Source organism: Peromyscus leucopus, chromosome 5 (genome assembly GCF_004664715.2).
Source record: "Peromyscus leucopus breed LL Stock chromosome 5, UCI_PerLeu_2.1, whole genome shotgun sequence".
Lineage (NCBI taxonomy): Eukaryota > Metazoa > Chordata > Mammalia > Rodentia > Cricetidae > Peromyscus > Peromyscus leucopus.
In genome coordinates this window covers 81,525,503-81,542,741 of record NC_051067.1, presented here as the reverse complement: position 1 = coordinate 81,542,741, position 17,239 = coordinate 81,525,503, and the positions used below count along the sequence as shown (strand labels likewise).

Below are 17,239 nucleotides of genomic sequence, written 5' to 3'. Positions count from 1 at the left end.
TCCATAAAATGTAACTGAAAGGTGTCTGGTTCCCCATCAAGCCTTAGGTCATTGGGTAGAATTAAACAAGTCTTGCTTATTCCGAAAACTTAGAAAAAAGACTGTGGTGTCTACAGAATTATCAAATTAACTGCGGAAGTTATGAAGACTGGTCTTTTAGTAGGAAAGGAAGTGAGTCCATTTGTATGCTTTGTAGATGTGGCTGTCACTTAAAAATAGTGCGATCTGGAAGGCAGCCAGTGGTTCCCAAAGGTTCAAATATTCAGTGTTCTCAAGAAAAGTTACTGCTTATTATGTTCCTCCCTAAGAATTTTTTAGTAATTGGATTAAATTCCAAATGACCCCCATTTAGAAAGTTTTAAAACTCTAGCAATATTTGAATTAAGATTCAAGATCATTAAAATCTAATCTGTTAGTAAATCTAATTTGTTAGTCAATTATTGTTCATTGGGCCTAAGTCTGGCTTTTAAACAGATTTTGCCAAATGCTTGAGGATTCTTGATGAAAATAAAACCACAGACAAATATCTTCAGTGTGCTTGTACTGTAATCTAGGCCAGAGAAAGCTGAGGTTGGTGAGTCATTTGCCTTCCTTCTCTGATAGGAATCCCTATGATGACAATGTGGCCAATCAAAAGCAGGTGATAGAGCCAGCAGAAAAGGCTTGGTGGTCAAGAGCACTGGCCGCTCTTGCAGAGGACCCAGGTTCGGTTCTCAGCACCCACATGACTACTCACAACCTTCTGTAACTCCAGTTCCAGGGATCTGGTGCCCTCTTCTGGCCACCATGTGCAGTGTATGCATGTAGTGTATAAGCATACACGCCTGCACAACACCCATACACATAAACTAAAAATAAACAAACTAGTAAATAAGCATCAAGTGGCAGCAGCAAGTGAATAGGAAGTGTGGCTGTGTCAATTTGGATGTCTGCCCGGATCATATGTAGGGAAGTTCTGACTTAGAGTCTATACTGGGACCATGTCTCTCTGCAGAGCTGTTGCATTCAGAATTACTTACCCTGTGTAATGAATAGCTTTCTTGTAGTTTTCCCCTTAGTCTTGGTGACTTTAAGTATCAGCTGGTGTTCTTTTACAGGCTGTTAATGTTACGATGAGCATTTATTTCTTTTCTGTCTCCAGTTAAAGTGGTTTTGACATTTTTATATTTCTCGGTATCTTGTCCTTTAGAAAGTTATTATTTTAGGAAATAAAGGTGACCTTTCCTTTCTTGTGCAAGTGTAGTGATTACAGCTAATTTCTGTTTGCACTTCCAGAGGCTCATTAGCACAGCAACCTTCTTGTAAAAAAAAAAAAAAATCAGCCATACAAAAATCAATTCTGACCACTCATACAGATGGCGTGTAACTGCAGCGGGGGACCTTGTTTAAAATACCGGAATATGATCCCCATCCAAAATGTTATTAGGTTTTCCTTCTAAACCCTCTGCCTCTGAACTGCTGGGCTCATGTGTGCGTGTGCAGCATTGTATATAGATAGCGTAGCCTGGTGTAGTGTTCTGGCTTTCATTACTCATAATTGCCATGGAAAGCATATGTTGCGAATATACCAAAGCTACTTCCGGGTCTCATTAATCAGTGTTCTAAATGCTAATCTCTGCTGTCCAGTTAACTCTAAGCAAGTTTGCCCCTCCCCCGCTTTTGGTGGTGATTCATCTGTTGATGATCCTTAACAAAACCTTCAAAGAGGGACTGTGGCTTGGGGGAAGCCTTGCTGCATTCTCTGCAAGTTCATTCTAGGCGGTGAATTTTCTTCCTGCTTTGCAGGCCATTGGAGAGAAAAGAACGGCCCCAGATTCTGGCAAGAAGCCCAAGACTCCAAAGAAAAAGAAAAAGAAAGATCCCAATGAGCCTCAGAAGCCAGTGTCAGCATATGCCCTGTTTTTCAGAGACACACAGGCTGCAATTAAAGGTCAAAACCCCAATGCAACCTTTGGAGAGGTCTCCAAAATTGTAGCATCTATGTGGGACAGTCTTGGAGAGGAGCAAAAGCAGGTAAGACAAGCATCTATCTTAGACAAGTATTTAAAAAGCTACCAGAATATTCTTACATCTAATATGATTGCTTCTTAAGAAAGCCCGTTCGTCTAAGCTATGGAATTAAAACATACGTAAATAAACCCGAACAACTCGTATTGATTTCTAGTCAACTTATGGGTACATGTTCAAAATTGGTTCACAGGAGACTTGGAAGAAATCTGGGCAGTAGCCTGCAAGCATAAACTTTTGATGATAATCTTTTCATTTTAAATAATGTGGAATTTTCCCCTTTGTTCAGAAAGGGCCCTACAAAGGGATTAGATCCATCCTGCGTGCTTTTCCATTGATCATCTTTCTGAACCCTTGTGCTATCCTGGTGTGTCTCCAAACTTTGAAGCTGCCTCTGCATGTCTCATTATTGTCACTGGGCATTTGAAATTTTATTCCAAGTTCATTTTAAAACTAGGTAGTGTGAGAGGTATTCCGAGATTAACCATGCTGGTGGGAGATATTTCCTCGGGGGCCCGCTCTCAACTCCTTAGCACAAATGAAGGGAAGAACGGGCTCCTTTAGAGTTGGTCCTCCCCTGCTTGCATAAAACTCCAATTACCTTTAATAGTTTTATATATCTGTGGAAGAACAGACCCTATCAGTGCTAAAACAGAATGATTGCTTCAGAAGGGAGGACTGGAGAGATGCACATCAGGAACTCATTCTGGAAGCTTGTTCACTGGGATGGCGGTGCAGCTGTTGAATGCGCCTGTTGGCTTGCCATGAGCGTCTTACCATACACAGCACACCGATTTCTGTGTCAAAATGCAGTTCTACGGAACTTAGGAAACTGTACCCCAAACTTAACATATTCTGGAAAGAGGGTTTTACTTTGTTCTAACAGCCAGCCATCAGACTGTTTAAGAAAAATGAAGCCCAAATCTTGTGCAATGCACCAGTGCTTAGGTTCTTCCCTTATCTTCATATGCCAATCTCCCATCTCTTATTATTTATGACTTCCACTTCTCCTTTTTTCTCCAAAAGAAGCCTAGGATTGAAATCGCTCCATATTTTCTCTTTTGTCTAATTGTGCACGTGTGTGTGTGTGTGTGTGTGTGTGTGTGTGTGTGTGTATGTGTGTGTGTGAAACATTTAAAAAACCAAAGCCAGGGGGACCAGGTTTTTAGGTGAGTTCTGTTTATGTGACCTAATTTGTGCAGCAGTTTTATAGTGAAGAATTTATAGCCTGAGGGTGGTGCTAATTGTGGTCTTATTTTAATAGGTATATAAAAGGAAAACAGAAGCTGCCAAGAAAGAATACTTGAAGGCCCTGGCTGCCTACCGGGCCAGCCTCGTTTCTAAGGTAAGCCTGCTGCAGCGTGGGAGCCATCCTCGGGTGCTGGGAACTTCCGTGCGGCTCCCTAAGAGCACTCCATCAGACACTACTCACCTGATAGTGTGGACAGTAGGGGCTTCTGTAAGCTGCCGAGGCTGAACTACTGCTAACGGACTTGCTGTTCTATTTGCGTTTGTAGCCATATAGATATATTTTAAATAGCCCCTTGTTCTTTGCGCATGTCAGGAGTTGGATCTGGGTTAATGTCTTCAGTTTGAGGCTAGAGGTGTGCTTGTCAGGCATTTCTGAACATACCGTAAGTTCTCTGGTGGTTACATTATTGTAATCAGCAGTGGTGCATTTTTGACCAGTTGTTTCACATCATATAAATAAATAAGTCTCATGATTATTTAAAATAAATCCTGTTCCAAGTACTAAGACACAAAGCATATGCATTATACATAGAATATACAGTGATGTATTTTAAAAGGCATTAATATTCCAGCGCAGCTCTTCTCTAGGTCATTATTCCCTTGATCCAAAAGGAATGGGTACTCTATCCATCCATCTCGATGGCGTCCTAGTGACTGAACCCGGAGCCTCACACACGCCAAGCAAGCACTCCACTGCCGAGCCCCACCACCAGAGCTAAGCTCCTATATTACTTTACCAATTAGTTACTGGGGTGTTTTGCCTTTCTAGAATTTAGATGGGCTCTGGGGTGAATAATTCGGACTAGTAGGTTTTTGCAGCGGACTCCTCTCTTCTGAGAAGCCCATGCCATTTCATCGGTATTGTTATCTCGAGTCCACACGGCCTCAAAGCCACACTGAAAGGGCTTCGTCCCTTTCTTCTCTTGTTCTCCTGAGTTGTTTTCTTCTTCGTATGACGATCCACCCCTGGCAGCTCTGCTGAATCTGATCAGCAGAGGGCCTCCTGCCTTTATTGACAGCTCTCGGGACACTTCCCACTTCATTAGAGGAAACACTTATCAGGGCAGGAGCAGAACCCATTTTCCGAGATTCGGGAAGATGCACCCTGGCAGATACACTGAGTGAATGGAAAGTAGGTTCTGTGGGCTATGGGCATTGTATACACAACCACATAGAGGTGTTGTTGATGACTAGGTGGGAGCCTTGGGGAGAGCAGCAGTGTGTGCTTCTCAAGTGGACCAGTCTGCCTTTGGGGTACCCAGAGGCAAGGATAGGTGACCCTGGGGAGTGAGAGTGTCAGCAAGTGACCATGTATGAATTTAAACCAAGAACCACTATCTGAAAGGGACATGGCAGCACAGCTAGGATCCTGCAGTCTGTGACCGACCTACAAGGGATAACTTACTTACACTGTTGGGACTAGAATCAGGATTCCCAACTCTTTCCAAATATGCTCTAATGACCCTTCACCTAAAAGACAGAATTTCAAAAGGACCCATTAAAAAAAAACTGTTTACTGTCTTAAATTTGGTACATGATGTTCACAGGGACCTAGAATTTATATTTAGGTAGTTGGAAAAGAACTAAAGTAATAGTTGAGGTATGAGTTTAGAAGAATTTCAACCTGGACCCGAAGAGTGGAGTAGTCAGTGATACAGTGACCTCCCACGAGGCAGCATCCAGTGGTACAGGGTGGCTGCTATACCATGCTTCTGAGGAACTGGATCTGTTTAGGGTTCCAAAAGTTAAGAAGATGATCAGTTGAAGACTCTCAGACTTGCCTTCATGGTGAGGATGGATATAAACCAAATCCTGTTAGAGTAATTAAGAGAATCTGGTTCATGAGAATTTGGAGGTGTGAGATCTTAGCTTTGAATATAAGGGCCACAGTGAAAGAGACTGGCAATAGGCCTGCATCATATTCCCATACAATGTGTGCCTCTCTGCAGAGCCCAGGACTTCCATCCACCCCAATCTGTAACTCCACTGTCTACTGAATTTAAATCTTCAGAGAAGTTAATAGAAGCATACCATTAGGTTTTCAGCACATCAATCTGGCAGGCACCTCCACAGTGGCTAGTCCAGCTTCATTTACCACTGAAGTGCCACCTTAGGACTCTGATGCCACTGACCAGGGTCAGCAGACAGCTGCCATCTAGTTTCCTCCTTAAAACTAGCCTGGTGGTTTTTAAATATTAGAGTACATGAGCGTTGTATTACGGAACTGTGAGTCCTCTAATAAAGTCTGAAGATACTTTTGCATATCTATAGCATTGTCTCCCCTAAGCCTTTAGACTAGGACCCTCCAGTGACAGTTACATTGGGTTTTTAGACAAGAGAACATTGCCCATGGAAGTGTGTTGCTTCGCAATGGTGGGTTGAACCAGAGCCATCCGATACACCCGGTGGCTCTGCATGAAGCCTTTTTCAGGTTTCTTCAGTAGCAGAATTTTATAATTCTGAGTCATAAAAATGCAGAAGTAAATATTTAGAATCATTAAAGATATCTCATGATACTTGATCGCACCGTAGTGGCCTCTGCTACCCCTCCCCCACCTCTAAGAACCAAACCCAAAGCTTGGAGAGAGAGCTCAGTGGTGGTGTACTTGCCTAGCACATAGGAGGCCCTTGGTTCCACTAACACCACCAAAAACAGTCAAGCAAACAAAGTAGAAAAATAGCGATTTTATGAAAAGTGAAGGGTGAGACTGTCTCTAAGGTGAAACATTCCAACCGCTTTTGCATGTGTAAAAGAAATTTCTGCAGAATTGTGTGTTTTGGTCACAAAATGGAATTGCTCTGCCGACATTGTTTAATGGGTTGTTGCATTGTATGAAGTTTTAATGCTCTCTCTTCATCTGTGGCTTCATCAGTGAATTCTGGGGGGTCTTTGAAAATAGTTGTTAAACCGGAAACACTTCTAAGGTCATGAGTGGCTTCCATCCAGTGTCTTTGAAGAATGTAGTTATGTTTTCCTTATGTTTGAGTGGCTACTCTGGTAAACAGTTATGCAAACAGGGTTTTGACGTTTTCCAGCAATTCAGTGTTGGGTGGGATTTGTTACTGGATACAGTTCTGAATGAATGGTGCATGAGTTAACTCTCACATCAGAGCGTCTATACAAGTTCAGTGGCGTGTGATGCCATGTTGTAGAAGCGGAACTGAGAACTCCCTGAGTGACTGCACATGCTCGGAGGTCTGGAGATGTGCATTGGTAGAGCTGTAATCCACTGTCTTCCACAATGTTGCTTCAGAAGGGAGGCTAGCATGTTCAAAATGATGAAGTACTGTTGCTTTTAAAATGCATGTCAGTTATCCTTTACCCCAGTTAATGCTGTGTAACAACCAGTCACAAACCCTGGTGACATACAAAGATAAGCTTTATCAGAGAAAGCCAGGTAGCTGACTGGTCCTTCCGATAGAGCCCTGCTCTTCCGTCTGACTGAAGGAGTAGCATATACCTGCAGTTGGTATGCAGCTGGCTCCTGAGTGAGGCAGGGCCCCAGATCTGTCTTTCTGGGATGGCTCTAGGTATAGAGAGTGAGTGGGAGGCTGGGCCATCCCTTAAGGCACCACACCAGCCCAGACTCACTGTGGAGTGGAGCAGATTTGACTCTGCCTTCAGGAAGTGCTTAAACAGTCGCATGATGAAGGCCGTGGAGACGGGGCAGCATGAATGGTGGTGGCTGTTTTCTGAGGCAGTGTATAGAGTATATATTTGTAGATTATAACACTCCGGAACTTTATTCCTCTCTGTGCAGGCTGCTGCTGAATCAGCAGAAGCCCAGACCATCCGTTCTGTCCAGCAGACTCTGGCATCAACCAATCTGACATCGTCCCTCCTTCTGAACACACCACTGTCTCAACATGGGACAGTCCCAGCCTCACCTCAGACTCTCCCACAGTCGCTCCCTAGGTCCATCGCTCCCAAGCCCTTAACCATGAGACTACCCATGAGCCAGATTGTCACATCAGTCACCATCGCAGCCAACATGCCCTCGAACATTGGGGCTCCACTGATAAGCTCCATGGGGACGGCCATGGTTGGCTCAGCAGCCTCCACCCAGGTGAGCCCTTCGGTGCAAACCCAGCAGCATCAGCTGCAGCTGCAGCAACAGCAACAGCAGCAGCAGCAACAGCAGCAGATGCAGCAGATGCAGCAGCAGCAGTTGCAGCAGCACCAAATGCATCAGCAAATTCAGCAGCAGATGCAACAGCAGCATTTCCAGCACCACATGCAGCAGCACCTGCAGCAGCAGCAACAGCAGCATCTCCAGCAACAGATCAACCAACAGCAGCTGCAGCAGCAGCTGCAGCAGCATCTTCAGCTGCAGCAACTGCAGCACATGCAGCACCAGTCTCAGCCTTCTCCCCGGCAGCACTCCCCAGTCACCTCCCAGATCACATCCCCCATTCCTGCCATCGGCAGCCCTCAGCCAGCCTCTCAGCAGCACCAGCCTCAAATCCAGTCTCAGACACAGACTCAAGTATTACCGCAGGTCAGTATTTTCTAAGGTGCATGAGGCACTCGGATTGGAGTGCACCAAGGAGAGAGGCGTAGGAGGGAAGGTGTGCAGACTGGAACTTGTAAGTTGGCTCTCGTTATGCAGCAGTGTGTAACAGATCAAAACGGTCCTCTCAAGTGTCTATTAGATAGGCAATAAGAACTGCAGTGTAGCTGGGAAGCGTCTTTTAGCTGACTATACATCACTTTGTTTTTAAACAAGGAAGCTGCGCTCTGTCATGTGCTGCCTTTTTTATTTATTCAGGCTATACCTACAATATGTGAATCAAACCGTGTAATGAATCCTGGGACATATGGATGACTGTAAACTGGCCTTTCCGAGTCATAGAAAAAAAAATGGCCTTATTTCTCCAGAAGTGAGTGAACCACACTCCCAGGCTGTTTGAACTTCTGAAGCCCTAAAATAAACACTAAGTACAAAGCACAGTTGTAACTACCTGAAATATGAAGATCCAGTTTCATACAAACATTTGTATGATGTGAATAGTTGATGGCATTTTTTGTCATGAAAAAAATTAATGTAAATCACAGACTTTTGCCAAAGCTCTTATTTTTTTTCTAAATCTCTCCAGAAAAAAAGAAAGAAAAAGCAAGTGATTAGATTCAATTATTGACTTATTTGCTTACTTCTACTTTGTATCCATGACTTCTGAATCAAACCACAGTATATGTTGTGACAATATCTATGGCCACTGTTAGCCCATTATGTTCATTCCAATTAGAAGAGTTGTGAATACTATATTACGTGTTTTGAGTGACAAGTTTCGAAAAATAAAAACACTGTATTTTTAAAAGGGAAATGCACTTAAATGAAACAGTTATTACGAAAGTTAAGATTTAAAAAGAAAAAGCAAGAGTTTTTATTATGATGTAATACCGGTAGAATATTGAATATTTAAAAGGCACACTACATCCGAAATAATCAATGTAAATATTTTCTTTCCAAGTTGTAAGTTTCATATCATGTGTTGTAAAGTTTTCCTAAACCAGGCTTTAACGTAAACACTGGTGACATAAACCATCCATTGCCTCATTGCTTATTGTGTTTTTATGCTGTTTTATACTTTTTTATGAGTTATGATAGCAGCAATTAAGTTGTTTGTATTTTGCTTAACTAAAACAAAAATGCTTTTATCTTGCTATAGAATAAACACATTTCAGTAAAATCTGTGGACTGTATTTTGATGCAAGGGCAAGGACACTGTTCACTTTTCAAATAAAATGGAATGTCAAATTTTACCTTTGGTCCCTTGACTACATTGAGATGGGGAACATGGCCCTGGCCAGGCCTGCTTGAGCTGAGCATCGTCCTCCCTTTTCAACCGGGAACACAATATTCATGACCGAGAACTTGGATTTTACAGCCAGATAGCAGGGCCCTGAAAAGAGATGGGAAATGTTTGGGGTTTTTGTTTGTTTGTTTTGTAATTATCTATTTGTTAAGATACAAATGTGACACAAGTTACTTACAAATAAAATACAGGTAAGATACAAATATATTTATGTAAGGCAAAAAGCAATTGTCTTTGACTCAGGGCTAGACTGGCTGCCATTGGGTTATTATTTCGATTAAAATAAATGGTGGGTCCTAATTTTGAGGCCAAAGTAAGAATTTCAGTGCCCATTCCACCCCCCCCCCTTTTCTGCTCTGTGGTGGCTTCCCTTTGAGAGCTGTGTGACCATGATCCCCGGTTGTCTTGCATGATTAATTACAGCATCTGTCCTGTCAGGAGCTGTAATGAAGAGGTCTTGATAAAAATTGCAAATTACCACTGGCAACAGTCTTAAACTGCTTATGATAAAATGAAAATTAAAAACAGCAAGTGTCAACCCTGACTAGAATCCTAATCTGAAAGGAGTGAGGGTGTGCATGTCAGCGTCCCTTACTACTGCATGCAAGACACTCAAAAAAAAAAAAAAAATAGAATATGGATTCCTTAAAGTTGTTGTACTTCAAAGAATATTTACTGTATGTTGTGGGTTATGAATAATGAATTTTGCTTTCAATATTTCATAATCCTCTCATACTCTGTATTATGTACAAATATTGAACAGCGAGAGATTCTGATTATAAATTTATAGGCTTCTTGCTGTAGAAAAATTTATGTCTAAATTGGAGCTTTTCATAAGATGTATTAGTTGACAGGTATCAGTGTTCAAACAGTCTTAGAAAGATGCCTAACCACATCTACAAGGGGCCAACTGTGTTCCGCAAAGCAGTGAGCTGCCTGCCGCAGACCCGTCAGGAGCCAGCCAGTGCTCGCTCCGAGGGCCTCTGTGAATGGAAACGAACGTTACATGGCAATAAGAACCATTTGATACTCTGTGGTGGGACCTTTAGACAAATGTCTTCAAAATTAATTGCTAAACTCCATGTGACAGTAATTGTGTCTTAGTTCTATAATTGTCATTTTGAAAACCCATGAAGTATTGCTGGGGAAGAAAATGTCACTAGTGATGAGGCTTAATTGCAAGTGAGGTCTGTTTGCAACTGTTTGCCGTTAGAGGCAGGTGTTGTCGCAGCTATTCCATGACTTGGTGTTTAATATGTAAATCTTAGCGTTTTATCACATTCATCAAATTATGTAAAGCTACTGATGGTCAGTTCCAGGGGAAGAAAAAGATGATTTAATTACAATTAAAAAATTAATCACCAGGCAAAACTATATATTCAAAACATCAAAAGACCTGAATCATGTGACAAGTCCCCCACTCTTGTTACCAACTTGTTTTAATCAGCGTTCACTGCTTTACACTTCAATTGACTGAGTGACTGGTTTCTGTCCCTGCCTCTAAATAAGGGTTTGGTATTCTTTCTTTAGTAGGTCAGAAATAAATCCGGGTGATGAAAATCAGTATGAGAAGCATGGTACCCTATTGGGTAGATCCTTAAGTGTTCTAGGGATGTCAAGAGTCTTCTCCCTCCCCAAACCCTATCTCCATTACACACACACACACCTCATCCCTCCCCTGTTGTGGAGATATTATTTTTTTTACTGTAGCTAACTGTGTTCCCTTTCTGTGTTCACCTGTATGGCCGTCTGATGAAAGAGCATAAGGACTTTTCATTTTCAGCTGACATGGGGTCGTTAGTTCCTGACTCAAAGAATAGAAACTTAAATGCCTTCGTGCAGCATAATTTCTGCAATATATTACCACCTGACGGCGGTCTGAAGGCTTTCAAGGCAGATGGATTAATATCTCAAGTTGAGGTAGGAGTCCTCTGCTGTCCACTCAGCGGGCTCCAGACATCTGAACGGTCTCTTCTCCGCTCTCACTTCACAGAGCATTTTCAGCGCTGGACTTCAAGCTAACCTTTCCTCCCCCTCACCCACCCCCTTTGTTTGGCTTTTGTTTTGCAACAGCTGTTATTATCGTTTTTGGTCAGCTGTGATTGCTGGAGGCAAAATAGGACCAGATGGTGTTTTGCTATGCATGAATGGAGCCTTAGAGGAGTCGGGAGTGAATAGGCCAGCTTTGAATGGTGTCTATGCACCACCTGCCTGCCTTAGCTGCGGTGTACACATCACAGTAGCATGATCCATCCCAGACCTACGAGAGTCGGATGGGAAAGTGGAGGGCTGGGGTGGATTTCCCTCATACGTATTGATCTTCTGCGCACTAACAGAATAATGTACTGTACAGTCCATTTGAGTTAATTGCATATGACACGGCATGGAGATGTAATCCATCACTCTAGAAGTCGGGCTCACTTTAAGGGTTTTATTGCTCCTTAGCACACAAACATGTATGTACATACACATGCACACACATGAGTGGGAAGAGACAGTGTGAAAACTAATGGGTAGGTAGGCACAAGTTTAAAAGAATATTCTAAAATAACAGACTTAAGAATCTGTGGCTGGAGGGGGGCGCGGATACTAGAAGACAGTTGAAAAGTGATTTTTGTCAGCAGTAAACAGGTAGTGAAAAAAAACCTACACTTTTGATCCAGCAGAAGTTCTGAGAAATGTAGGTTGTCCCTCAAAGGCAGTATGGGTGTTATCCAACCAGACTTGGATTTTCTTAAAAAAATATTCTTAACCATGTGAGTTTTGCTCTATATCCTTCAAACTAACCTCAAAGGTGCACGTGTTCCCTGAATCCTAAAGCTGGTGGATGGGTTTCATCTGTGTAGACTGCAAGCCTACAGGTGTGTGGTGGTGTGTGTTACTGAGAAAACACTAAGTCACCTGGGAGATGTGGAATCAGATATGCAGGCAGACAGCTCCATTTGCCTTGGGCCCTAATTACTTAAATTTACTTCTACAGCATGCAGAACCCTGTGATGGGTCCCAGAGGAAAGGCAGAGATAAATAGCACCTTCTGTTTACTCGGTCTATGTTTGAAATTTTCCCTAATAAAGATTTAAAAAAATCGTAACAGGCCATCCTTCAGTGGAGTTTTCGTTTTCCCCCTTTTGAGGCAGAGAAGGTACCACCACACAGAATGATTAGGTGTGCCAACGAGACACATCAAACAAATGTGTGTGGTTTTCTCTTTAATCTGAGAAAATGAAAATTCTCATCAGGACAGGGAGACATTGTGATTGGCTAGGGTATTGGAGGAAGCTGCATGAAATTTGTGATGTTTAGGAGGTGCCTTTGGGGTTTGCGGAGGCTGTCAGGAGCCAAGATTGAAGTCTTGACCTAGAAGAGGGGGCATCTCCAATCTGGAAGTGGGGTGGAGGTGAGGGAGAAGACTCAGGTTGGAAGTCCAGGCACTGCAAAGCAGGGGATGTGGACGTGCAGTGTTCTTGGGAAGGTGAGCCAGGAGAAAGTACTGGAAAGGGAGTTTGGGGTGACGTTAGTTGACGATCTGCTGAGGAATTGTGTTGAACTTGGGCTCTGAAGGTGTTCAAGTGAGAAAGGTGGGATTGAACACTAAAAGGGTGCGATTCACTTGGCATTAAAACCTGACAGAACAATTGATCAGGATCCCCATTGGGAAGTGTTCCTCAATATCTGGTTCTTCGCATCGCTCCGTGCTCCCTCCCGTCCTCTTCTCTGAGGTGTGCCACTGCCACCACCACCACCACGAAAGTCAAATCAAGGCATTTTTTTTTTTTTTTTTTTTTTTGGTGGCCACAGTAGAATAGGCCTTAACTTTATGTTAGCATCAAGAGAGATCATTTTTTGAGTGTGCTGTGAAAAGAAAGCTATTTTCACTACTGGTAAAGTCCCTACTGCTTGAACTCCAACATGACGAAGGATGAAAAGAAACCCTGGCTTTGTTGCTAAGTCAAACCTCAGGCGGCTCTAGGGTTTGTGGGGGGGCTGGTTATGGTCTCAATTTAATTTCAAAGAAGAACCTTCGCAGATAGAGGATGGCGTGTGGATGCACACCCCTCTTAGCAAACGAATAATGCTCTTTTGTAAAATGCCTCATTATCCCCAGCACTTGTATAGCAGGCTGTACTTTCCAAAGCAATTTACCATGAATGACTCCTTCCATCTCTCAGCCAGGTGAGATGGGAGTGTTAACACATAACAAATTAGGAAACCAAGGCACAGAGAGGAACTGTGACTTGTTCCCATGTCTGTTGACGAAAGTCCTAGTCAGAACTAGACTGGAAATTCACCCTAGTGTCCTGTTAATTTCATTTGCTGTCAAATGCTTGACTATCCGTGGCATCTGTATGTGTGTTTATGTATTAGGGTGTAGGATGTGTAACGTATGCTTGTGGGTGTAGATGGGTGACAGAAATCCATCACAACACTAAACAGAGTAATTAATCCATGTTTTCCCCATGGCTAGGCAAGCAGCAAGCCAGAGCAAGCGCCACCTAACCCATGTTCTCAATGGGGCACTGTGCCACATGGCACTTTATTTTGGTGTGAATACATTCCAGTCTGATTGTTTTTGCTACCACAGTGTCTTTCTGTTGTTAGCTTGTATTCTGGCAAACGGCTTCACCTTGTATTCAAGTATTAGAACACTAGGTGCGGTGCCAATACCAAGGCAGAGTATGTATTGCTTCCCAGGTATAAGATGGCAAAGGGGGAGAGTCAAGTGGGTATGCATTGTTATGCGTGATTTAAGGAGCCCAGGGAATTGATCCACTTAATGTGGGAGAGTAGGGGGAATAGGTGTCCCTGGGAACAGTGAACATCCGCCCTGCACCACCCTTCATGTGGTTCCTCTCCGTCTCTGAGAAATCCATGCCCTTGCTGGGTATGGTGAATTTGGCCCAGCTACTTGTCAAAGGCAATATGTCTCTTGTCAACAGATTTTATTACTGTCTTGATTTTAAATAAAGCACTAAAACTACCTTGCAACTGGTTACTTGCCAAGATTGAGTAGACTTGAATTCTAAACATACCTCCACGCAATGCCAATCCTGAGCATTCTGTGAGCAAATACTCGGGGCATTCACTCACACAGTCTTTGAGTGACTTTCTAGACTCAACACCGTAATGGTTATTTTGAGATCTGGGTCTTGGGTTTATTTTCAGATTTCTGCCCTACATTTTCTTTCCAGTCAGTTTGCCTTGCATCCAAGGATATATTGTTCCCAAGAAGGATGCTTTGTGATAGCCTTCCTTGCTATGTGTCACTTCCCTCTGACGTGCAGAGCGCCTTCGTTTGCAGTTTGTCACAATGAGCGAAAATGATGCCGTGTCCTAAACCTGCCTTAATTGGTAATTTGCAAATTTGACACAAGATCTTAGTCCAAATTACTCAGGCCTGCTGTGCTACGCCTCACCCTCTCTCCCCCGTTCTTAATCCTCTCCTCTGTAATTGGTATTGAGCACGTGGAGCCCCCAGGGACAAATAACAGCATCTGAGGAAATTACCTACCTACAGTCTGACCTCTTGTGTGCTTTTGGATGCCAAATTAAGACATCCATCTTTGAATGTTGGGACAGTTACCTGGAAGAAACGGCACCATTTTGTCCATAATAACATTTTCATAAACCATGCCCAAGCGCTGGCATACCTACCTGGCAACTTCTTAATGATGTTCAGAATATTCTGGCCAATAAACATGAGTCCAACCACAGCTCTTTCCAAAGCAGAACCTAATTTCATGCTTTGGTACAGTATCCTCACACAGCAAATAAAACCAGCTTTGCCTTAGCTCTACCATCTCTCTACCCGGCCCCCAACCCCCCAGCAAAAGAAACAAAAGAGCTACTTAGCTTAACTCCCAAGAATCGTGATTGGCAGGGAGATCAGGACTTCTGTCAACAAAATGTTACAAAATTTAAATATGCTAAATCTTGATGATCCCTATTTGCTTCTAGATCATTAAAAAAGCCCAGAAATAATAGCCTGGGTTCCACAAGCTGCGAGACACAAGCAGCCAATCCAAACACAATGCCTTTTGAGAATGGGCACAAATGATCTTTGGTGGATTCAGCTGACTTACTTCCTGCTAAGATGTTTCTGTTTATTTGTAGATTGTGCCTACATCTGTATTCTGTACGCTGCTGGGAAACGATGCTCAGTTCTTCTCTGGATCAGCCTCTTGAATGAAGTTCCTAGTTATCTTGGACAAGAACTTTTCAGAATTTTGTTTTAGATGCTACCCTCTTTTTAAAAAATAAAATTGCGTGGTGAGGAGCAAACTGCATCTGAGGACTTCTAGAGGTACACAGCCTTGCCAGCACTCTGAAAAGGACACTGAGGATGCACCACTGTTGGGTAGCTTTACCCTTATCTCCCCTGCTCCTCCCTCACTCCCCAAACTCTGCAGAGCAAAATTCATTCAAGGCAAAAAAAAAAAAAAAAAAAAAAAAAAAAAAGAAAAGAAAAGAAAAACAACAACAACTGCAAATGTGGGCCAGTGTTCTGGGCACCTGGGTCATGGTGCCTGCAATGAGTCTTGCTACCCTGGCACCCAAGCGTAAGCCAAAGACAGAATGCACACAGCATGGAAGATCATCTGGGTGAGGTGGTTGGTTGAGACTCAAACATCAGCCATGAAAATGGCTACAGAATTAATAAGCTACATTTGGTATGCCCGTGTTCTTAGAACAGCTAAGGATTTTATGTTTCATACAGATGGTGTTTATGTAGTTTGTGAGCTCACTGTGAGAAGCAGTTGTAAAACAGACTGGGGTTTGGTACAGTTAGGCACAATTACTATTGTATAATTGAATGCCATAGCTATTATATAAAAATATTTTAAGAAGTAGGCTCTGCTCATACTTCCACAGTAGTCCTTAATAATAAGCGATGTGATGTAAACATGGTAACATTTTATGATGATGTTTACAAACTCATTCAAGGTTTGGCAGAATTACAAACCTTGTCTGGGTTCTATTTCTCGCATTCTTGGTGAAAGCCAGTTCCCCTTAGGTTCGGTAGCACGCTCTGTAGTCACCCGTGAGTCCTCAAAAGCCAATCTCATTAGGCCACCCACATGAATGGGGAGACATGGATAGCAATACTTATCATTTACAAAAGACGGAAAGCACAGGCCACTCTGGGTAGTGATTGGTTTCTCCAAACCAGGAAAGGACACTTAGACTGGCCCAAATTGTGACAGATGTCACATCAGCACATGTTCACTGTCATCTTTCTCGGTAGAACTGATGAATTTAGAAGATGTGATCATTGGATACTATTCTTCCTAGTGGGAAAAGGGGGTTAATGTATGTCCCTCACGGTCCACCAAGCTACAAAGCAGCCCCCAAGAAAACTCACCTTTTAAGTTTTGAAAAGTTTCTTTTAATTGTATTCACAAAACAGCTCTTTGTTCTTGATCACAGCAGGGGACAGTAGAGCATTGGAACAAATGGCTTCAGTGGTGGCCTTTTCAATTTGTATGTGCTGTGTGTGTGTGTGTGTGTGTGTTTATTTAGGTCAGAGATCCAAGTCATGTCTTCTTCAATCACTTCTTCAATTATTTCTTTTTGAGATAAGGACTCTGATCCTGGAACTTACAAACTGGGCAAGACTCGTTGTCCACAAAGCCACAATGCTCCTGCTACCTCTAGAGCCCAGCAGGAGTCTACAGGCATAGGCACTGTGCTTGGTCTTCTGGGTGGGTGCTGGGCATCCAGACTCAGCTTACTTTACCCCTAAGCCATCTCCCCCGTGCCTGGTCTTTTTCTCTAAAATCACGTGGATGGGCACAGGAATCCTTGTTGCCACTTGGTCCCTCTTCCTGAGCTGAACTCTTTGCTTGAGACATAGGACAATCGGTAGGCTTTGACAACTAGAGGCTTTATCTAGTCATGGCTTCCATTCTGATTTTCACTATCAGGACTGTGAGGAGCAAAGTGTATTTACTGTCGGAACATTGCTCCTGTTCCTATGATTTCTGATGCAGAGGAATGCATGACCACCTGGAGAACATTACCAGTCCAAGTCCATCTCTCAGTATCCTAGGGACAATGCCCTTGGCCAGGCCACAACAGGCAGGACATCTTGTGCCTTAGATGTGAGGGAGTGACAATAAGCTCCCTCTTTATGTTAGAGACTGGTGCTTAGTGTTACCAGCCCTGA

At 43.0% G+C, this 17,239-nt stretch overlaps 1 protein-coding gene across 2 annotated transcripts in view; it reads left to right on the top strand.

Annotated features, from left to right (window-relative positions):
* Tox3 (TOX high mobility group box family member 3) overlaps window positions 1-9,022 on the top strand; it is a 100,342-nt gene extending 91,320 nt beyond the window's left edge. For both annotated transcript variants that reach the window (XM_028871538.2, XM_028871537.2), the window contains exons 5-7: window positions 1,786-2,013; window positions 3,272-3,352; window positions 7,020-9,022. In XM_028871538.2, coding sequence (XP_028727371.1) covers window positions 1,786-2,013; window positions 3,272-3,352; window positions 7,020-7,772 — 1,062 coding nt within the window. In that variant the 3' untranslated portion in view covers window positions 7,773-9,022. The remainder of the gene's footprint in view (window positions 1-1,785; window positions 2,014-3,271; window positions 3,353-7,019) is intronic.
* Window positions 9,023-17,239: the final 8,217 nt, after the last annotated feature.